At 39.2% G+C, this 18,443-nt stretch overlaps 1 protein-coding gene across 2 annotated transcripts in view; it reads right to left on the minus strand.

Annotated features, from left to right (window-relative positions):
* The window catches only part of NEK7 (NIMA related kinase 7), a 160,302-nt gene that overhangs the window by 111,336 nt on the left and 30,523 nt on the right, over positions 1-18,443 (minus strand). Inside the window, exon 1 of one of the 2 annotated variants that reach the window (XM_047076722.1) lies at positions 15,527-15,633. The exons of the other annotated variant lie outside the window; for it this stretch is intronic. Coding sequence (XP_046932678.1) covers positions 15,527-15,534 — 8 coding nt within the window. The 5' untranslated portion in view covers positions 15,535-15,633. Of the gene's footprint in view, positions 1-15,526; positions 15,634-18,443 lie in introns of those variants that run through there. 2 annotated transcript variants of the gene reach the window in all.

Below are 18,443 nucleotides of genomic sequence, written 5' to 3' on the forward strand. Positions count from 1 at the left end.
TAAGTAGAATGCAGATAACCAGAGAAATACGTAAACAGTTAAATACAAGCTTTTTTTTGATTTGGGATAATTTGTGTGAAATGTTTTTCAAGACACTAAAATGAGGAAAAGTTCATAGCACTTGGCAAACATCTTTTTCATTGAACTAAATCTTTTTAGAGCTGTTACTATGCTTTAGACATATTCCCCAAAACAGCTGAAAGAAGGATTCTGCATTGAAGTGCATAGAAGACGTCCAATGAAATATCATTTGGAAGTTGATTTACATTGAAGCATCCCTAAAGTAACAAAGGTTGAGATAAGCAGGACTATGTTTTTATTATGGTGCTTACTGACACCTGCTGGTTCAATGTTATCTACCTCCTCAATATACATTGATATGTTAAAAGTCTCAGATGTGAAGGTTTGTATCACATGAAACAGAATCCTTAACCAATGGACCACCAATTCAAAAACTAAATGAGCCAACTAATCACTTTCCATACCCACTGACTTACTGAAATCAGTGTTATGGCTTTACTGTAACTCACTTCCCAATGAACTTACTTACTTAATTAAACTACCACCTAATATTTTGATTCTGCCTTTACTTCTGAGAGTTAATTCTGAGATTAAAGTTAGATTTTTTTTAACTCAAACAGCAAAAGGCAGCAGATCATATTATTAGAAGTCAACAATGCCAAAAAGTGGATGTCTTTAAAAATATACATGATTTAATTTTTCGGTTTTTGCTAAAGCAAACCAAAAATCCTATAGTTGTAAAATAAGATAATAATACATGGCACTTACTTACTAATACCTCAAAATTTTACTCTCTCCCCACCCTCTTTCTTTCCCCTAAACTCCTTATAAAATCATATGGAAGAGAAGTGGCACTTTCCTCTTCCCAGAAACTCATTCCTAATATTAAAAAAAAAAAAAAAAAAAATTGTCTCTTTAAGAAAAAGATGCTATACAATAGTAAGCCACCATGTCACTCATCTTTGTACTTGTTTTTACTCTTTCTCCAGTTTAGCAAACCTAATAAGAAATAGACTCCATATAGCAGGGAAAAGGATTAACTCAAATTCAAGAATGTACCTAAAGATATACAGATAGAGCCCAAAACAAAGTGTGCAGGGTAGGCTGAGTGAATACTTTTCCTTCATTTCTTAACTATGCATTAATATATTTCTCCCATAGCAAACAGTTATTCAAACCTAAATAAGTTATTTTCTAATATATGATTGTGAATAAAATTAATCTTGAATGCATACTATAAATCAGTCAACCCTGGCTGGCCATCAGGATCACCAACAGAGGTTTACGGCTTTTTCATTTGGCTGCTTGGGCCACCCACGTTCCCATCCTCTGATTCTAACTGGACAGGTCTTGAGTGGAACCTACATTTCTCGATTAAAAAAAAAAAAAAAAAAAGGTAAGTAAAAAGGGAGAAAGATAATGATGACGCAAAACTACATTTGAGAACTACACAGTATTTGAATTCAACATGTAGCAGATTCAGGCTATTTTCAGTTTAGGTCTTTGTGTCCAGGAGCATCACTACTGCTGAAAACGATGCGATGCACAGTCAGGCTGCCGAAACTGCCACCTGTTGGCCCCACTAAGAAAGCTGTCTTGGACTCAGGCAAAGAACATGAAAGAGGCAGCTCATGCCCAACTTGTGAGTCTACACTGGATCCAAACAGAAATAAGCAACAGTGTTTTCATTCAAGGATGCTGACTGATGACTCAGTGGGGGGAGGAGGAGGAGGGGAAGCTGGAGCCAGCAACGGGGGGCTCTGGGCAATCCCAATGGATTCTTGCTGTTGGCAAAACCGTCATTCTTACGGGCTATTAGCGTTTTCAAAACTAGGAAAACTGAGGAGGAACACAAACATCTCTTAGGCACATACAGTAGTCTCTTCTGAAATATCTCCTCCTCCTTTTTTAAAACCCATCTGAAGTCCTCCGTTAGTTTCAAGGTCATATATAAACTGATTTACTCTCCAAATTACAATATTTAGAGCAGTTATTTCAGACAATATCTGCAAATGAAATATGAGTTTATTTTTAAAAACATAAATATGCAGGTCTTAGCTTCTGAACTTAAAAAAATTAAGCACCTTAGTATCTGCCAGTTCAAAGACACAGGTGCCAAATTATGTGATAGCACAGCAAAAAAAAGATGTTAGGAAATGCTCTCATCTGTAGAGTTCTGTATTGTATCATCAAAATACAAAGAATACTACTCTCTTGAAAAGGATCTATGAAAAACAATTTATAAAGAAAACAGGAAGGAAGGAAAGGAGGGAAGAAAACCAAAGTAAGCCCTTTGAATTCAACCTCTGTCACTTTCTAACCCAGTATGAAACTAACACCTCTTTTTCTGAGCTCTAGTTATTAGCAGCCCCTCCTTTAGGCATGGGAGTGGGGTTGATTCTTCTATTATTTCTGCCACTACTACCCCTGTCATAGTATTTTACTAATCAGGAAGTGTTTTCATATACATAATGTTACTTCCTTACTCCTCTCAATTTCTACTCTAAAAACAAGAGTCCTGCCCTCAAAATCCAGTAAAACTGACCGAGTCAACAACGGGATCATTTTCCCTTCTTGGGGAGAATTAGCTATGTCCCACTGACAGAAATTCTTGCTTCTCTTGGGTGCTTAAAGAAACAGAGCTCTTAAGTGTTTATCTAAAACACTGCTTCTAAAACTCTTCCATGAGTTCCTGCTCCTGGAACTTGCGAGTGTGACGAGAAGTCAGTGTAAATGAGAAGTTTCTTCAGTCTACTTTCTTTTTTTAAAAGATGAGAAAAAGTTTTCATTCCCCTCTTCATTATATAAAACACTCCCCCCCCCCCCCAAAATCTGCAAGTGTAACTGATGCTCCAGGAAGATGGTTTCAAGCACCGGGCTCGTGAGGTGTTGCCCCAAGTGAACGTGACCTGCAATAATCAGACACTCAGTCCTGAATCTCAGCATTGCAGAATCTAAAGGGATGTGATACATCACCTATTTCAACCCCCTCCAGTTTTATAATAATTCTAATCATAAAGATTAACAGACTTCAGAAATTACTGGCAAGAGGGAGAATCGGTTATATGCCATGTGAGAGTTCATGAACATTTCATATTAAGTATTTTATTCTAAAAGCACTTGTAATTCCAACATGCCCATTCTAGCTTTAAAAGGGGGGAGGGGGCGCTGGGTGGCTCAGTAGGTTAAGCCTGGGACTCTTGATTTCGGCTTAGGTCATGACCTCGTGGGATCGAGCCCCGGCATCAGGCTCTGCACTGACAGCAGGGAGCTTGCTTGGGATTCTCTCTCTCTCTCTCTCTCTCTCTCTCTCTCTCTCTGCCCCTCTCCTGCTCGCTCTCATGCTAAGGAAACAAATAAACTTAAAACAAAGGAAGCGGCAGGGACAGGTTTTTCCCAACAAATTTTTGTTTCTATTTTTTTGTTGAGCCTTCTCATCCCTGACTCTAGAGTCATTCTGCGTAAGGGGGAGATCAGAGGGCACAGCACCAGCTCTGCCGCTGCAGTGACTTCTGGTAAGACTGCGCGGTGGAAATGAAAGGAAAAAGATGGAAGCTGAGCACCGCCTGCCTGTGAGGCTATGCACGCGGCACCACAGAGGTGCTACAGTCATCTGCCTCCAACCCAAAAATAACACCTTCCAGAGTAATGAGTTTCCACACTGAGGGCTGGGCCGAGTTACTCAATGATTGACAGGGGACTGCTAAAGAGAGGAGAGTGCCAGACCAGCCCTCTCTGGTCATCCCTGCGAACAAAGACTGGGTCACATTTTTTTCATATTCCTGACAACACCTACAGCAGCACTAAAACTCTAATAGGATGATTGATGCCTGCGAGCATTTAAATCCTCGGCCAGTGTAACTAATGTGGAACTCTAGTGCTGTTGAGGCCACGTCTGAGTTATTTCTGGTTTGGAAACAGGCGAGGCTAAAGTACCTCTGACTTTTTAGGTAGAGCCAAAAAGAGTCAGCAGACTGGATGCCCGAAGATGAATGATTGTAATAAACCGTCCTCAGACATGAAATTTTAGCTTCGTGCTAAATCCAAACTACAGTGTTCTCTGTGACTGCCGCAGTTTATAAAAAGCCTTTGCTGAACAAAGGGCTCCCCAATTCTGACGGCTTTGAACCAGAGTCTGTATCTCAAAACAGTTGCAGTATATGCCATACTTTGAAATAAAGCTTAAATGTGACCTTCAAGTGTTTCTTGTTAATGGTCACTGTGTGGGAAGACACACCTCCCACCCCTTACTGCCTCCTTGACACTTACACATCTCTGGTGCAGAAACCCCTAAAGTCTTTCAATGTCACCTGTATTCTCTCAATAGACAGACCATCAACAGAGTGAGGTTCCAGAGCGAGAAGAAATGGGAGCAGAAAAGCAATCTTAAAAATCAAGTAGGGGTTGGGGGGGGGGGGGGCGGGGGCGGAGCACCTGGGTGGCTCACCAAGTTGAATATCTGACTCTTGGTTTCAGTTCAGGTCATGATCTCGTGTGTCGTGGGATCAAGCCTGTGTCAGATTCTGCACTGAGTGTGGAGCCAGCTTGAGATATTTTCTCTCTCTCTCTCTCTCTCTCTCCCTCCCTCCCTCCCTCCCCTTTTCCCTCCCCCATTCGCACTCCCTCCCTCTCTCTCTCTCAAAAGAAAAAAAAAAAGAAAAATTGTTTTAAATCAAGTGAGGACAAAGAGAGGAGAGAAAATGCACTTTTAAGCTATAGCCAATTCCTTAGATTCTATAGAAAGAATTGAATCTCTTAAGTTTGATCATCTGAAACAGAGATCAACCAATTTGTTCTATATAAGGCCAGATGATAAACATCTTAAGCTTCACAGGCCATACAATCTCTGTTGCAATCACTCAACTCTAATGGCAAAGCAGCCATAGAGAATACATACAGGAAGAGGAGGGGCTGTGCTCCAATAAAACTCTATTTACAAAAATAGATAGTGCCACATTTGGCCCACAGGCCATAGTTTGCCAACCTTGGATCTGAAGTAATGTATGTTACATTTTGGCCCAGTGAAAATCTGGGACCTCAGAAATAATGTATTGGCCCTGGTTATCTGAAACTCTCTGTACTGAACTTTGAGTTTGCCCATTTCCACCACAAACTGCTGGTTTCTCAAATTGAATTAATAAAATGAGTCCATGAGATAAAACAAAAAAACGGATCTATTAAATTCATATTAAAATAGGACTAAAATATTTTTGTGGTTACCCTAAATCATAAATTTATATATGCCCTATGGAATAATTTCTGGTGGGACTCACTAAGTTACACTTCTGTCATTCCCTCCTTACCACAATGCACACAAATACAACTATCTTCCACTAAAGTCTACAAATTAATAAAATTACACACAGATCATACTCTGTGCATCACATACCACAACCATCACTATCAAAAATTCTATGGATCTCAGTAACTCAATATGAACAAGTACAAAATCGAGGGAAGGCACCCAGTAAACCTATTATCACAAAAAAATCCAAGCAAGCAAAGTGAAAGCAGTTAACAGGATGAAAAGCAAAGCAGAGATTCTGGCAAACCCATGGTTCTGGGGAGACAGAAGTGGAGTACAGAAGGCGTGAAGGAGCAGAGGTCTGGGCAAACACTGCAGGCACTGAGTCAAGACCCTTAAGGTAGACCAGCCCCACTTTGATCAAGGTGAAAGGTGGTATGTATGTCCACCAGGAAAAAAACTGAATCCTCTTTGGAGATGGTGACATCACTCAGAGTTTCTACAAGTTTTCATACGCATCTGATAGGCAATAAAAAATCACGATGCTGGCCAAGAAATCATATAACCTAAAAAATGGGTGTGGTGGGGCGCAGACAACAGAAACAGTCCACAAAGTGAACCAGATTTGAGAACCATCAGAAACAAACTTTTAAATAATAATGACTAGTGTGCTCTATAAATTAGGTGAAAATAAGGAGAATTTCATCAGAAAAAATGAAATTTATAAAAAGAGACAACTGTACTATCCACGAAAGAAACAAGTAAAAGCCCTAATTTAACGTTGGCTCAAACAGATCAAAGATGCACTGCAATCTCTAGGGTGTTCACTATTAGAACAGTGAAAAGAATACGTAACTAGCAAGGTAATGGAGCAGGGGGTAGAATAACAAGGACAAAAATGGAATGGTTAAAAAAGGACGGCAAAAAGGGAGGCAAAATAGGAACAAAGAACAACTGGAACAACAGAAAACAAATAATAAGATGACAGGCTTAAATTCAAATCTATCAAGTAATGGCATTAAATGTAAATGAAGTATGTAAGCTCCAACAATTATAAGACAAAAATGATCAGACCAGATTTTTTTTAAATTCTAAATGCTTGCAAGATATGCCTCACATAGTTGAACACAGGAAGATATTTTAAAAGAATGAAAAAGAGATACTATGGGAACACTGGCCAAAAGAAAGCTAGGGTGACTATATATTACACAAAGTAGATTTTAAGACAAAAGGCATATTAAAAATAAGGAGAGATATTTCATAAAAATAAAAGGTACAATGCAATAAGACACAACAATCCTACATTTGCATAACACTGCCTGAAACTATAAAGCAAACACTGATAGATCTAAGAGGAAAAAAAGACAAGTCTACAACCAAGAGTGCACGTTGTAAAATATCACTCTCTGTAACAGAATCAGTAGACAGAAAAACTAAATAGCATATGTTGGAAAGAGTTAAACTGCACAATAACTAATTAATAGCTTTAAGTACATGCAGTGGAAAAGAACAAAGTCTGAAAATCAATATCCAGCATCAGCAGTGGATGCTGCGGTGCGCCCTCCAGATAGCTTTTCAGCACGGAAGCGCTCGTTCTCCAAGCTGCAGGAAGAACGACTGCTGAGGGCTCACAGCTGAGTCCCTCTCAAGGCAGCTGCATCCACTGAGTGGTCACTGGGAGGGTACAAAGGTCCAGACCCCTCGCATCAATCTGAGACTATCCTGAAGCTCTATGCTAGCTCCTGAATGGTCCCACGGGATTGGCTGAAGACTTTGTCGCAACCACAGTGCAATTCAGCTCCTCCTGCCCAATCCTGCTTCCCTCCAAGGTGTTGTTCCCCAAAATATTAAACAAAAAAAATAGGCGAATGCAGAGCTCTACCTCTGAGTCTGTTTCCTAGAGAATTCTGTCAATGCTGGTTGCAACAGGAGACATCCAGAAAGCAGACTCAAAGATGAGATTTTGCAGCCGGATCAGCTGGTAGGTGAAGAAGTGCAGATAGCCCTTCACATGAGTAGTAATGCAACTGCTAAAACTTTCACCAGTGGTGAAATGGGAAAGGATGCCGGCTGAAGGAAATTGACTGGCAGGTGAGATAATCTCAGGATTTTAAGAGGTTGACAGGAAGTAATAATTATAAGGTCTATGGAATCAGCTGTTGCTAGGACAGCAACAAATTGGGGAGGAAATGAAAACCTAAGAATGATCTGAGGTGACCTGTGAAAAGTAAGAAGCCTTCTTTCATCTTCTGAAGCCAGAGAACAGAAAGGGCTGAGGACTGGGCCTAGGAGCTAAATATCAGGACAGCAGATCATCAAAGAAAACTGGAATACTCAATCCAGCCAAGACGCTATTCTGAGGTCAGGATCCTGCATGGGAAGAACTGAGACTGGAAGACAAGGTAGGGACAATTGTGTCAATACCTAAAAAGCCTGAAACACCAGATCACCTTAAACCTTCTGGGCCTGCAAAAGTGGCCCACCCACCCCCCCCCTCCCCTTCATGTAACAATACTGAAGCTTCTACCTTGTAGGACACACAAGCCCTCTTCAGGATCTACTCCCACCTCCCCTCATGACCACAAGAAGGGTCAAGGGAAGGTGGCAATGACCAGAAGGGGGCACAAGGAAGGCTTTTACAGTGCTGGTAGTGTTCGGTATCTTCACCTGGGCGTTGGTCACATGAGTGTGTTCACTTTGTAAAAATTTACTGAGCTATATGCTTAAATATACTCTGTTTTTATCTGTTGCATTTCAATAAAGTTTTTTTAAAGCAATTTTAATTTACATTTTTAAAGAAAGTGATTTAAGACATTTCCACAAATCACATTTATAGTAACAATACCCTGTCATGTTAGCATTCATACATCTCTATATAGTAAGGCAGATACCATATTAATTAAGACTATTCTTTTAGAAATGTTACTCATCAAGAAAACAATGAACCTTCAATTACACATTAAGTGATAAAATATAACAAGATAATCAAATTGTAAAAATTTCTATTTATGCTTGTATAATAAATGCACTCCATCACTGCATACACTGGAAACAAAAGTCAATCTCATTTATAGGGTACTAAATGCCAAGCACTGGACAAAGTGCCCTAAATGCATTGTTCATGTAATTCTTCTAATAATCTTCTTTTATTATTTCTGAGCAAATACATCTATAAGACATCATTCTAGATGTGAAAGATTTTAATAGTACACTAAAAGTCCAAGTCTCACGTGGTAGTGTTCCTACTATTCCCAAGAGGAAACTGAGGCTTATTCAGCTTCGGTATAGTACCCATGGTCACAAGGCAGACATCGCAGACTGACCAATACCCCCATCCATTCCCAACTTCTCCCTTGTATATTTCTTCCACAGATGTCATAAAGGCACTAAAGGCACTTACTCATCTCCCGAGCTACCCTTCAGCTAAGATTGATCATGGGACCTACTTTTCCAAATATAAGCAAAAAAATCCCTTGCCCCCCCCCCAAAATATCAAAGTCACTTGTCCCAGTGAAAGTTGTTTCTGTCCTTCCCCCTTTCTCCTTGCCTGCAATGCGGATGTGATGCCTCAAGCTGAAGCAGCCGTGTTGTTTCAGGAGAAAAAGACAAAGAATCAGAGATCATCACTGAACATTACACCAAAGCCAGCAGCTGTTTCCAGATTTCTCTTCACATGAGAAAAATAAACCCCTTTTTTGTTTGTGCCGCTGCTGTTACTTGAAGCTAAACGGCATTCCTAACAGATACCACACAGCTAGTAAATAAGAAACGGAGATTCAAAACTAGGTCCATCTCCAAAGCATCAGACGGGATAATTTCTCTAGGAAAGCTTACTCCAAGCATTTTCCACATATAAATGCTATTCCAAAGCCAAACAGCTATAATTTGTAAAAAATCAAGACGATAAATCGTCCAAGAATTCTGTTCTCTTGTCATTTTTTTACTTGATCGCTACATTGAATCAGCTTGTATGACTCTTTCCTGACCTTTAAGGATAGCTTTTTACATACTACTCTGTGAACAATAATGCCCTTTTAGCTGTTCAGAAGCATTAAGCTTTAGAATAATAACATTAAACTTTTTCAAATTTTCCTAGAATATAGGGGTGCATATGAGTCTGGATTATTTTTAATTGGCAAGTTATTAACTTTTAATCTTCACATTAATCTTCAGATTAAGACCTAAATGCCTTCTGGAAACAGAAGCAGTGACAGAAGATACATATACAGCTACCTTTTCATTAAAAGAAGTATCTCTGATAATTGAAAGGCAATTACTTGTCTTCCTTAAATCAGAAGGTTAACAAATTTCTTCAAGCAAAAAATACTAGTTCAGGGCGCCTGGGTGGCTTAGTCAGTTAAGGATCCGACTCTTGGTTTTGGCCCAGGTCATGATCTCATGGTTTGGAAGATCGAACCCCACATCAGGACTCCAGGGCGACAGCAAAGAGCCTGCTTGGAATTCTCTGTCTCCTTTTCTCTCTCTGCTCCTCCCTCTCTCTCTCTTCTCTCTCAAAATAAATAAACTTAAAAAAAAAAAAGTAGCTCATACTCATGTTAAATTTAAAAATCAAGGGGCACCTGGGTGGCTCAGTCAGTTAAGTGTCCGACTTCAGCTCAGGTCATCATCTCACAGTTTGTGGGTTCAAGCCCCGCATCAGGCTCTGTGCTGACAGCTCAGAGTCTGGAGTCTGCTTCAGATTCTGTATCTTACCTTCATCTCTGCCCCTCCCTCGCTTGCACTCTGTGTGTGTGTCTCTCTCTCTCTCTAAAATAAATAAATGTTTAAAAAAATTTTAATCAAATTAAAATTTGATTTAAAAAAGTCAATCCTTGCCCTCTCTGTACATTAAGGGGGAAAAAATTCAGTTCACGGCAATGGGGGAGATATTTTTATGGGTTAAAATTGGTAATTTTCTTGAATCCTCTAGAATGAGAATCCATAATATGTTCCTGTTAAATCATGTATACACAGCCACACTCAAGAAGAGTCAATAGGGTTGATTCCATGTACACATATCCAATGCTTTGACTGTTGTAGGCGGGAAGAGAAGGTAAGATTCCCCATCCTGTCAGGCTAGTGAAAGATACAAACATGTCAGTTACTACAAACTATGCACAAATACTCTTGGAAGTACAGAGGCCTTTAAAAGGAAATAGGAATAGTGGCAGTATTACTGGAACCAAGAAGGCTTCCCACTGACCTACAATCACTGTGTCTTTCCTTCCTCCTACTTCTCTCCACTATCTTTATCAAATGGCAAATCATTATCTCAGGCCCAGCCTCTCCCATAAACAGCTCCACCGGGATTTCCTATAGAAATTTCCCACTCAATTTCTAAGTTATAACAATAAGGAGAAGAGTAGAAGTAAGATAGAAAATAAAGACCATAAGACTCCATAAAACCAAAAGTTGGTTCTTAGGGAAAAAAAATTAAGAAAGGCAGGCAAACCTATGGCAAGATTGATCAAGAAAAGGGAAGAACACAAAGATAAATAAAAAGAATTTCAGGGGGCATAACTACAAATCCAATAGAATAAGGAATGTTGGGGGGGGTGAAGGAGAGAAGAATACAAATGATAATAATAATTTGTCGGTAAATCTCAAAACCTTAGATGACATGCACAACTTCCTGAAAACAATATATGTGTGTTTGTATGTCTACAAAACTAATTTTAAAAGACGAAAGAAGGGGCACCTGGGTGGCTCAGTCGGTTAAGCATCTGACTTTGGCTCAGGTCATGATCTCATGGTTTTTGAGTTCAAGCCCCACATCAGGCTCTGTACTGACAGCTCAGAGCCTGGAACCTCCTTCATATTCTGTGTCTCCCTCTCTCTCTGCCCCTCCTCCACTTGTACTCGGTCTCTCTCTCTCTCATAAATAAATAAACTTTAAAAAAAAAAAAGAAAGAAAAGAAAAGAAAATATGAAAGACAAAGAAGTCAAAAATAGCCAAGAAATTCTTGAAAAAACACCACCAAGGTAAAGGGCCTTATTCAAAGTACAACTGAAGCAGGAAAAAACAAGACCAATAGAACAGAAAAAGAGCCCAGAAACAGAACTGCTCACGTATGAAAACTTTATACCTGATAGAACAGGCATTATGGATAAGAAAGTACAGACTGTTCAGAAGTGCTTCAGAGGCAAATGCTTATGAATGATTTTAAATAAAAAAATACACTTACATGCATATGTACATAAGGAATTACCACCTTGCACTATAGACAGTGGAATAAAGACCTAAATGTGAAAAGTAAAACTTTAAAAATTTTTGAAGAAAATAGACAAGTATCTTTCATAGCATCAAAATAGAAAGAAATATACTTCAGGATAAAAGTTATAACTATAAGATACTGACAATCCAGTCTATTCATCAAGACAGCTGAAAATAGTGCAAAAGGAAGTCATAGACCAGAAAAAAAAATACTCATAATACATACAACCAACTTAGAATTAGCATCTAGGATTTGTGAAGAACTCAGTAAACAAAAGAACCCAATTTTTTTAAAGACTGGCAATATGAATTTTCAAAAGAGCATTTGAAAAAATCCTCAATCTCACTACAAATCAAGAATATGCAAATTAAAATAACAACAGAATACCAGGTCAGACTCATTATCAGGTTTTTAAAAACTTTAATTCTCGCAAAATAAAACCAAGCTATGGACCAACTGGAACTCTCATATTCTGTAGGCAGAGGGCAATGTCCCTGTGACCTCCCAATTCCTCTCCAAGGTAATATATTCCAGAGAAACTTATCTACGCACAAAAGACATACACAAGAATGTTTAGAACAACAATGTTTATAATAGCAACAGGTTGGAAAGAGCATTAGCTTTTGCCAGCCCCTGCCCCACAACTCCCAGAGGGGATTAACAGCCTAGGACTCCTTCATGAGTTAGTTCCCCAGTTTGAGGGTTCCTAATCCACTAAGTTAAAACAAAAGTGACCTGCAGACTTAAAAATTGATCTGTTACTGTTTCAGAACACTTTAAAATATAAAAGTGATACTGTGAGATGCATCAAAGAAAATAACAGCTAATGTACCAAAGAAAATACTACATAAAATCTATGACTACCCCTTTACTATTTATCTAATAGAAAATATAGCAAAATCCTTCTGCTGAGTTAGAAAAGTCAATACTCTGATAGATTCCACTGGTTGGAAATAAAATAAAAATTACCATCCTTCTCTTTTTAGGCCAACCTCCTAATATATGGTGGAATTAAAGAACAAAAGAAAATATTTCCAGGGGGAAAAAAAATACTAAATTTCTACATTCGAATTCCAATGATTATTCATTTAGAAAATTTTTTTTAATTCTAACATTTCATAAAGCAGTATATTCCGTAAGTATTAGTTTTGTTAAATCATAAGCCATCTAAAAGCATTAAAGAAAAATGGCATAAAATTTCCACCTGACAGTTTGACTTCGTTTCCTTGTTTTGGGAGAAAATATCAGGGTATAGATTCTGGATCTTGGAGGCATGCTGAAATTTCAAGGAGTCTCTTAAGAGTCTACTCTTTTGTTGCAACTGACTGAAAATTGGCAAGATGTTCCCATACGACTACTCTAAAATGAACTAAATTACAGGTTTGCACAGTGGATTTTGATTACAATTGTGATCATATTAGGGATTTGGGATATTTTTTACACATTTTCAGGGAAAGGAAATAACGCTCAAGGAATATTTTCATCAGAACATTTTCATCAGAAACATTTGTTTAAAGTATAACACAAGTGCTTTCGGAAATAATATGACTAAGAGTACAGGAAAAACTTATTCATGGTATTTGGAATGGTTAATTTCATGTGTCAAGTTGACTGGGTCATGGGGTGCCCAGATACCGGTTAAGCATTATTTCCATGTGTGTTGGTGAGCATATTTCTGGAGGAGATTAGCATTTGAATTGGTAGACTAGGATCAAATAGATTGTCCTTCCCAATGTGGGTGGGCCTCATCCAATCCATTGAGGACCTGAAAAAAACAAAACAGCTGAGCAAGGGAGAATTCATTCCTTCTGACTGACTGTGGAGCTGGCACACTGGTTTTCTCCCGCCCTTGGACTGGGACTTCCGCCACATGCTCTCCTAGATCTCAAGTCTTCCGACATACACCAGAAGTGATACCACTGGCACTCTTGGTTCTCAGGACTTCACACTTACACTAGATCTTACACCACCAGCACTCCTGTTCCTCAGTCAGACCCTCAGACTTGTGCTAGAACATACAAAATGGGTTCTCCAGGTTCTCAGGCTGTTAGGACTCCAACCAGAACTACACCAGCTTCCCGGGCCTCCAGCTTAGAGATTTCAGGGCTCTCAAGCCTCCATAATAACCATGTGAGCCAATTCCTTATAATAAATCTGTGTGCGTGTGTGCGTGTGTGTGTGTGTAGAGCTAGATATATAGCTAGTTGCGTGGGTTAAGGTAACCACATATACAGAGAGGGGTGTGTGTGTGTGTGTGTGTGTGTGTGTGTGTGTGTGTGTGTTTCCTACTGGTTCTGTTTTTCTGGAGAGCCCTAATACAATATTGTATTCTTGAATTCACATTTTTTACAGAGAAATACAAATCAAATAATTAAGTGAACACAAAATGATGATCCCCCACTTTTTTTAAATCATTGAAACGTAAAGTTGAAGTTTTAACTTTTACAGCAGTTAGTATATAATGCTTTATTCATTCTAACAACTTCTTAAAAATCAACTAAATGCTGTTTAATCAAGTTCTTACATTTTAGAATTTTTAAAAGCTTATCAGAGCTTAGTAACTATTTTGAGTATAATTCTAAAAATACAATGCAGCCTCACAAGGAATGAATAAAATATTTTTAAGTTGTTGATTCCAAAAGAATAAATATTTTGAAATATTTTGAAACATAAAATTAGCTTTCATCATAAAAGCTCTTAACATTAATCTGAATGTTTAAAGAGGCTTGTAAGTGGGTCATGAGATATTTGCTCCCAGGCTGAAAATCTGTATACAAGTTGTTCCCTGGAAAGAATTTTCAACCAAAAGTTATAAAAACCAAAAGAAGGATTAATAATGGAAAGTCTGACCTAACATCAGCCTGACTGCTATGATATTCTACTCAGTAGTATCTTGCCACTGTTCATTCTACTCAGAATGATCCTTAGTTCTTTTAGCTTGAGAGATGCCGGTATCTACTTTTTCTCTCAACTGTACTTGATGTATAACTAATCAAATTATAAGATGTTGGTTCATAGAATCAGGGATTTATTAGATCATAATTAACCAAAAAATAACAAAACTTTTAAGTCTATATCAAATGACATTCTTTTTCATTCTCTTTTCCAATGTGACACTAGAAACAGTAAGACCTTAATTCAGACTTATATTTAAAATATGTAATAACCACATATAAACTAAATTTTAACAATAATGTATTTCCTAAACAAATTGTTAATTTAGGCCTTTGAAAACATACTCAACAGTAATAATTTTACTGAAATATCCACTGGCATACGAATATTATTTATAATCAACAAAAGATTATTTTCTACTCATTCAAGTAAACTTGGTTCGGGGTAGTAAAAAGAACACATGAGAGTCAACTGACATGGATCCAAGATCTGGCTCCGCTACTTACACATATAACCTGCCATGTGTCACTGAACCTCTCTGTAAGCATCAGTTTTCTTCTTTTTGCAAAATGCATATGAGGACACTTCCGTGACCTACTTCACAGATGACTCGATGACATATACTATGAATGCATTTTATTAACTCTGAAAGCAGAACTCCAAGGTAATATATTACTATGCTATTACATGTATATTATTTGAAAAATACCTATTCTTAGAATATTTTAGATATTTACGTGAATGATAATGATGTCGGGAAAGCCAATCCGTCGTGGGTCTCAAGTGTGGTCTCACTGACGCCAAACTGCACTTGACCTGGAGCCCTTTCTATAGCTAGTGATTAAGGTAACCACAGTGTAATTGCAGGACAACTGCTCATTTCCTAGGTGAGGGTGACAGGTTTGGTTGCTACGTGCTATGAAAGATGCTGAGTCCTGGCTTCCTCGGCTGCCAACCAACTCACTGCAAGCACAGCCACCACCCGGATGCATCACATCGCACCGTGGTACTGGTGAGCAGGAGAACCAGCACTACTGCACTGGGGCTCTTGCTGTTTATGTGTTTTAAAAACCCTTGCTCTGATCACTAAGTCTCAGTGTCTACTTTCACACCTACGATGAAGCTGTGGCAAACGAACCAGGTTGCTTACTTAGTCATTTCCTTTGGGATCTTGTTACGTCTTGCATTCTCTCTGAGGTTTGGGTTCTTCCCTAAATAACTTGGTGCACGTAGTATGCTGACATATGAGAGACAATGACTTTCTGGAACGTCTCCAAGAGGGCCCAGCTGCAAGATAACATGGATATGATTGTTAAGAGTTCCCTGAAAAGAGATGGATGGAATCAGCACCAAAGAAATTGGGTTCAGAAACTGAACTATGGGAGCCCCGAAGCAAGCAACTGGTTGAAATCAAAGTGCTTCTATAGATCCAGATTCCTCCATGGAAATCAATCCCCCACTACCGAAGGAACTACAGAGCTAAGTGGCAACTTCAGAACACATTACTCCTTCAGTACCTCCACTACCTAACCCTGTGCCCTTGCACCCTGATTTGCCAGCCTTTAAAGAAAAGGGGGACCAGAGATGAAACCGAGATCTCTCCATCCCCAAGGGAGAGCTTCAGGGAAAGAAAGGGCAGGGTGGGGGATATAAGCTTTAATGGCTTTTTTGGACACTGATCCTCAAGTGGCTATCTCATCAGCTTCCCTTGAAGGGCAGAAGCCACACATTCAATTGCCTGTGTTTGGAAACAGAATAAAAGGAATAGAAGTTACCAGAACAATCCATGTGGGGCCATTTGGATCCCTGTTGTGCCCTGCTGCTGCTATTCCTCTCTCATCCCTGATTGTACACTTGCTATTGATGTTTGACATACTGCATGTGTACTGTGAATGCTCACTGAATCCAAGGGCCATTTTCTCAATTTGGAAGACCCACTTGTTGCAGGTGACAGTAGGACAAATGCCAAACATACCATCTCTTTAGGCAGTTCCCTCCTAAGTTACACAAAAACGATTCAATTTCAGGAGAAGAAAAAGACATCACAATTTTGATTGAAGACCTAAAGGCAGCAAGAATATTGAGACATGTGATATTTCAATAGAATCGCCCAGTGTGGCCTTGTAAAAAAGGCTAAAGGGAGCTGGCAGCCTATAGTGGATTCTTGCCAACTGAATTCAGTTGTTGCCCCTGTGGCTCTGGCTCTTCCAGACACTGAGACTGTGACTGAATCTACTGCACAAACTGATAACACAGGGCATGGCTTCTTGGCCTTGGCTAATGCCTTTCTCTCTCTCTCTCTCTCTCTCTCTCTCTCTCTCTCTCTCGCCTCTTTCCCAATCCCCTTGCTACCATAAGATCAAGATCAGTTTACCTTCACCTGATTACAGGTTCCAAGACTGGTTCACTAAATAGCCTTGGGGGTACTTGAATTCTCTTGTTGCCTCCACCAATGTAATATGGAACACGCCCTTTCCCTTTAGGAATGACTTGGTTCCACTACATTAATGATATCATACTGATTGATAGGCTCAAATAAAGAGCAGGTGTCAAGGGCTCTGGAACAGAAGCTGACTCACATGAAACCCCAGGGGTGGTTCAGGATTAATGAATTCAAGGGACTGGCAAATAATTCTTGGGAGCGATGTGGGCTACCCAGAGTCAGTAAAGGAAAAATCACTCACCCTCTAGCCCCCACCTACCAAAAAGGAGGCCTGGCACTAAGTTGGACTGTTTGGATACTGGAGACAACATGTGCCCCAACCCTACCAGAGTTACAGAGACTTCAGGTTCCATAAAGCAGGGCAAGTACTATTCTCTGGCAGTAGAGTTCATGCCCTAGAGGATATATGGTCAGGAAGCTATCCTTAATTTTAGCCAATGAGACTATGCAAGTTCTAGAAGATCAATAGGTCAGTTTAAACTCTCTTGCACAAGCCATAGTGGATAATATTCCAGCCTTAAACTACATCCTGCCTGAGCAGAATATGTATGAATTAATACCACTAGACAGGTGAAACAATGCATATATCCCATAAGAACGGAAACTAAATGATTACTTGAAATAAGACCTATCAGTACTCTCTGGGGCTTAATTCAACTGGCTGAATCCAGAATCTTGGGATACCCAACTGAGATGAAAACTTTACATTGGCTTCATCCTATTGATAATCATCCTTATTAAGTGTTGCATGAGATCATTTGAATGGATTTGGCTCAGCTCACCTAATCTGAATTGCTGAAGGTGTAGGATACTTATGTAAACATTTGAGTTCAGCCAATGTTTAGGGCCAACGGGTGGACTATTAGAAAAGATGATCTATTATTATGGACCCCAAGGGTCCCCCATACCTCCTCCTTACCAAATGCACCAAACTACAAGTACAGCAACCCAATCCTCTGTCCTTCAGCCATTTCTGTAACTAGCCATGTAACCACAAATGTGACTCATCCCCAGTGAGGGGGACAGGCTTCCTTACTTAAAATTTGCTTCAAAACGTGTTGAGCCCTTAGCCCTAGTCTCCTGAGCTTCAACTGAATTCAAGGAAGGCATAACAACCATGCAGGCCAATCTTACTTCTCCATGGGGCTTGCAGAAAAGAGAACCGTTGCTATTGTACTGAGGCTCCTGTTTGCTGTGCTATCGTGAATTGTTTTGCTCTAATCTCTGGTCTGGCTGTCTACTTTCAGATCTATGGCGCTGATGGCAAGCCATCCTGCTCATTTGCTTTGTCATTTACTTTAGAGTCTCAGCGCTCCTGGCTAGCCTGCCTGATAGCTGGCAAATGAAGATAAAAAACAACAACCACCGTAACAACATGTTCTGTACACAGTATCCTGGCATTTCAAACTTTTAAAAGGAATTGTAAAGGTAAGAGAAAGTTCAACAAATCAGAATATTTGCTTTGATGGATTTAATTTTTTTATTCCACCAAACATCACAATCGATATGCCTTAACGTCACCTGAATGATTAAACAGAAAATTAAGTAAGCAGGTAGTATTTCAGTTGCAATGGAAATCATTTCAATTATATCCTTTCACAAGTAAAAATAATTTCCATTAATC

The sequence above is a fragment of the Lynx rufus genome, unplaced genomic scaffold, assembly GCF_022079265.1.
Source record: "Lynx rufus isolate CCGP_SWC_20201006 ecotype Redwood Valley unplaced genomic scaffold, mLynRuf1.p SCAF_15, whole genome shotgun sequence".
Lineage (NCBI taxonomy): Eukaryota > Metazoa > Chordata > Mammalia > Carnivora > Felidae > Lynx > Lynx rufus.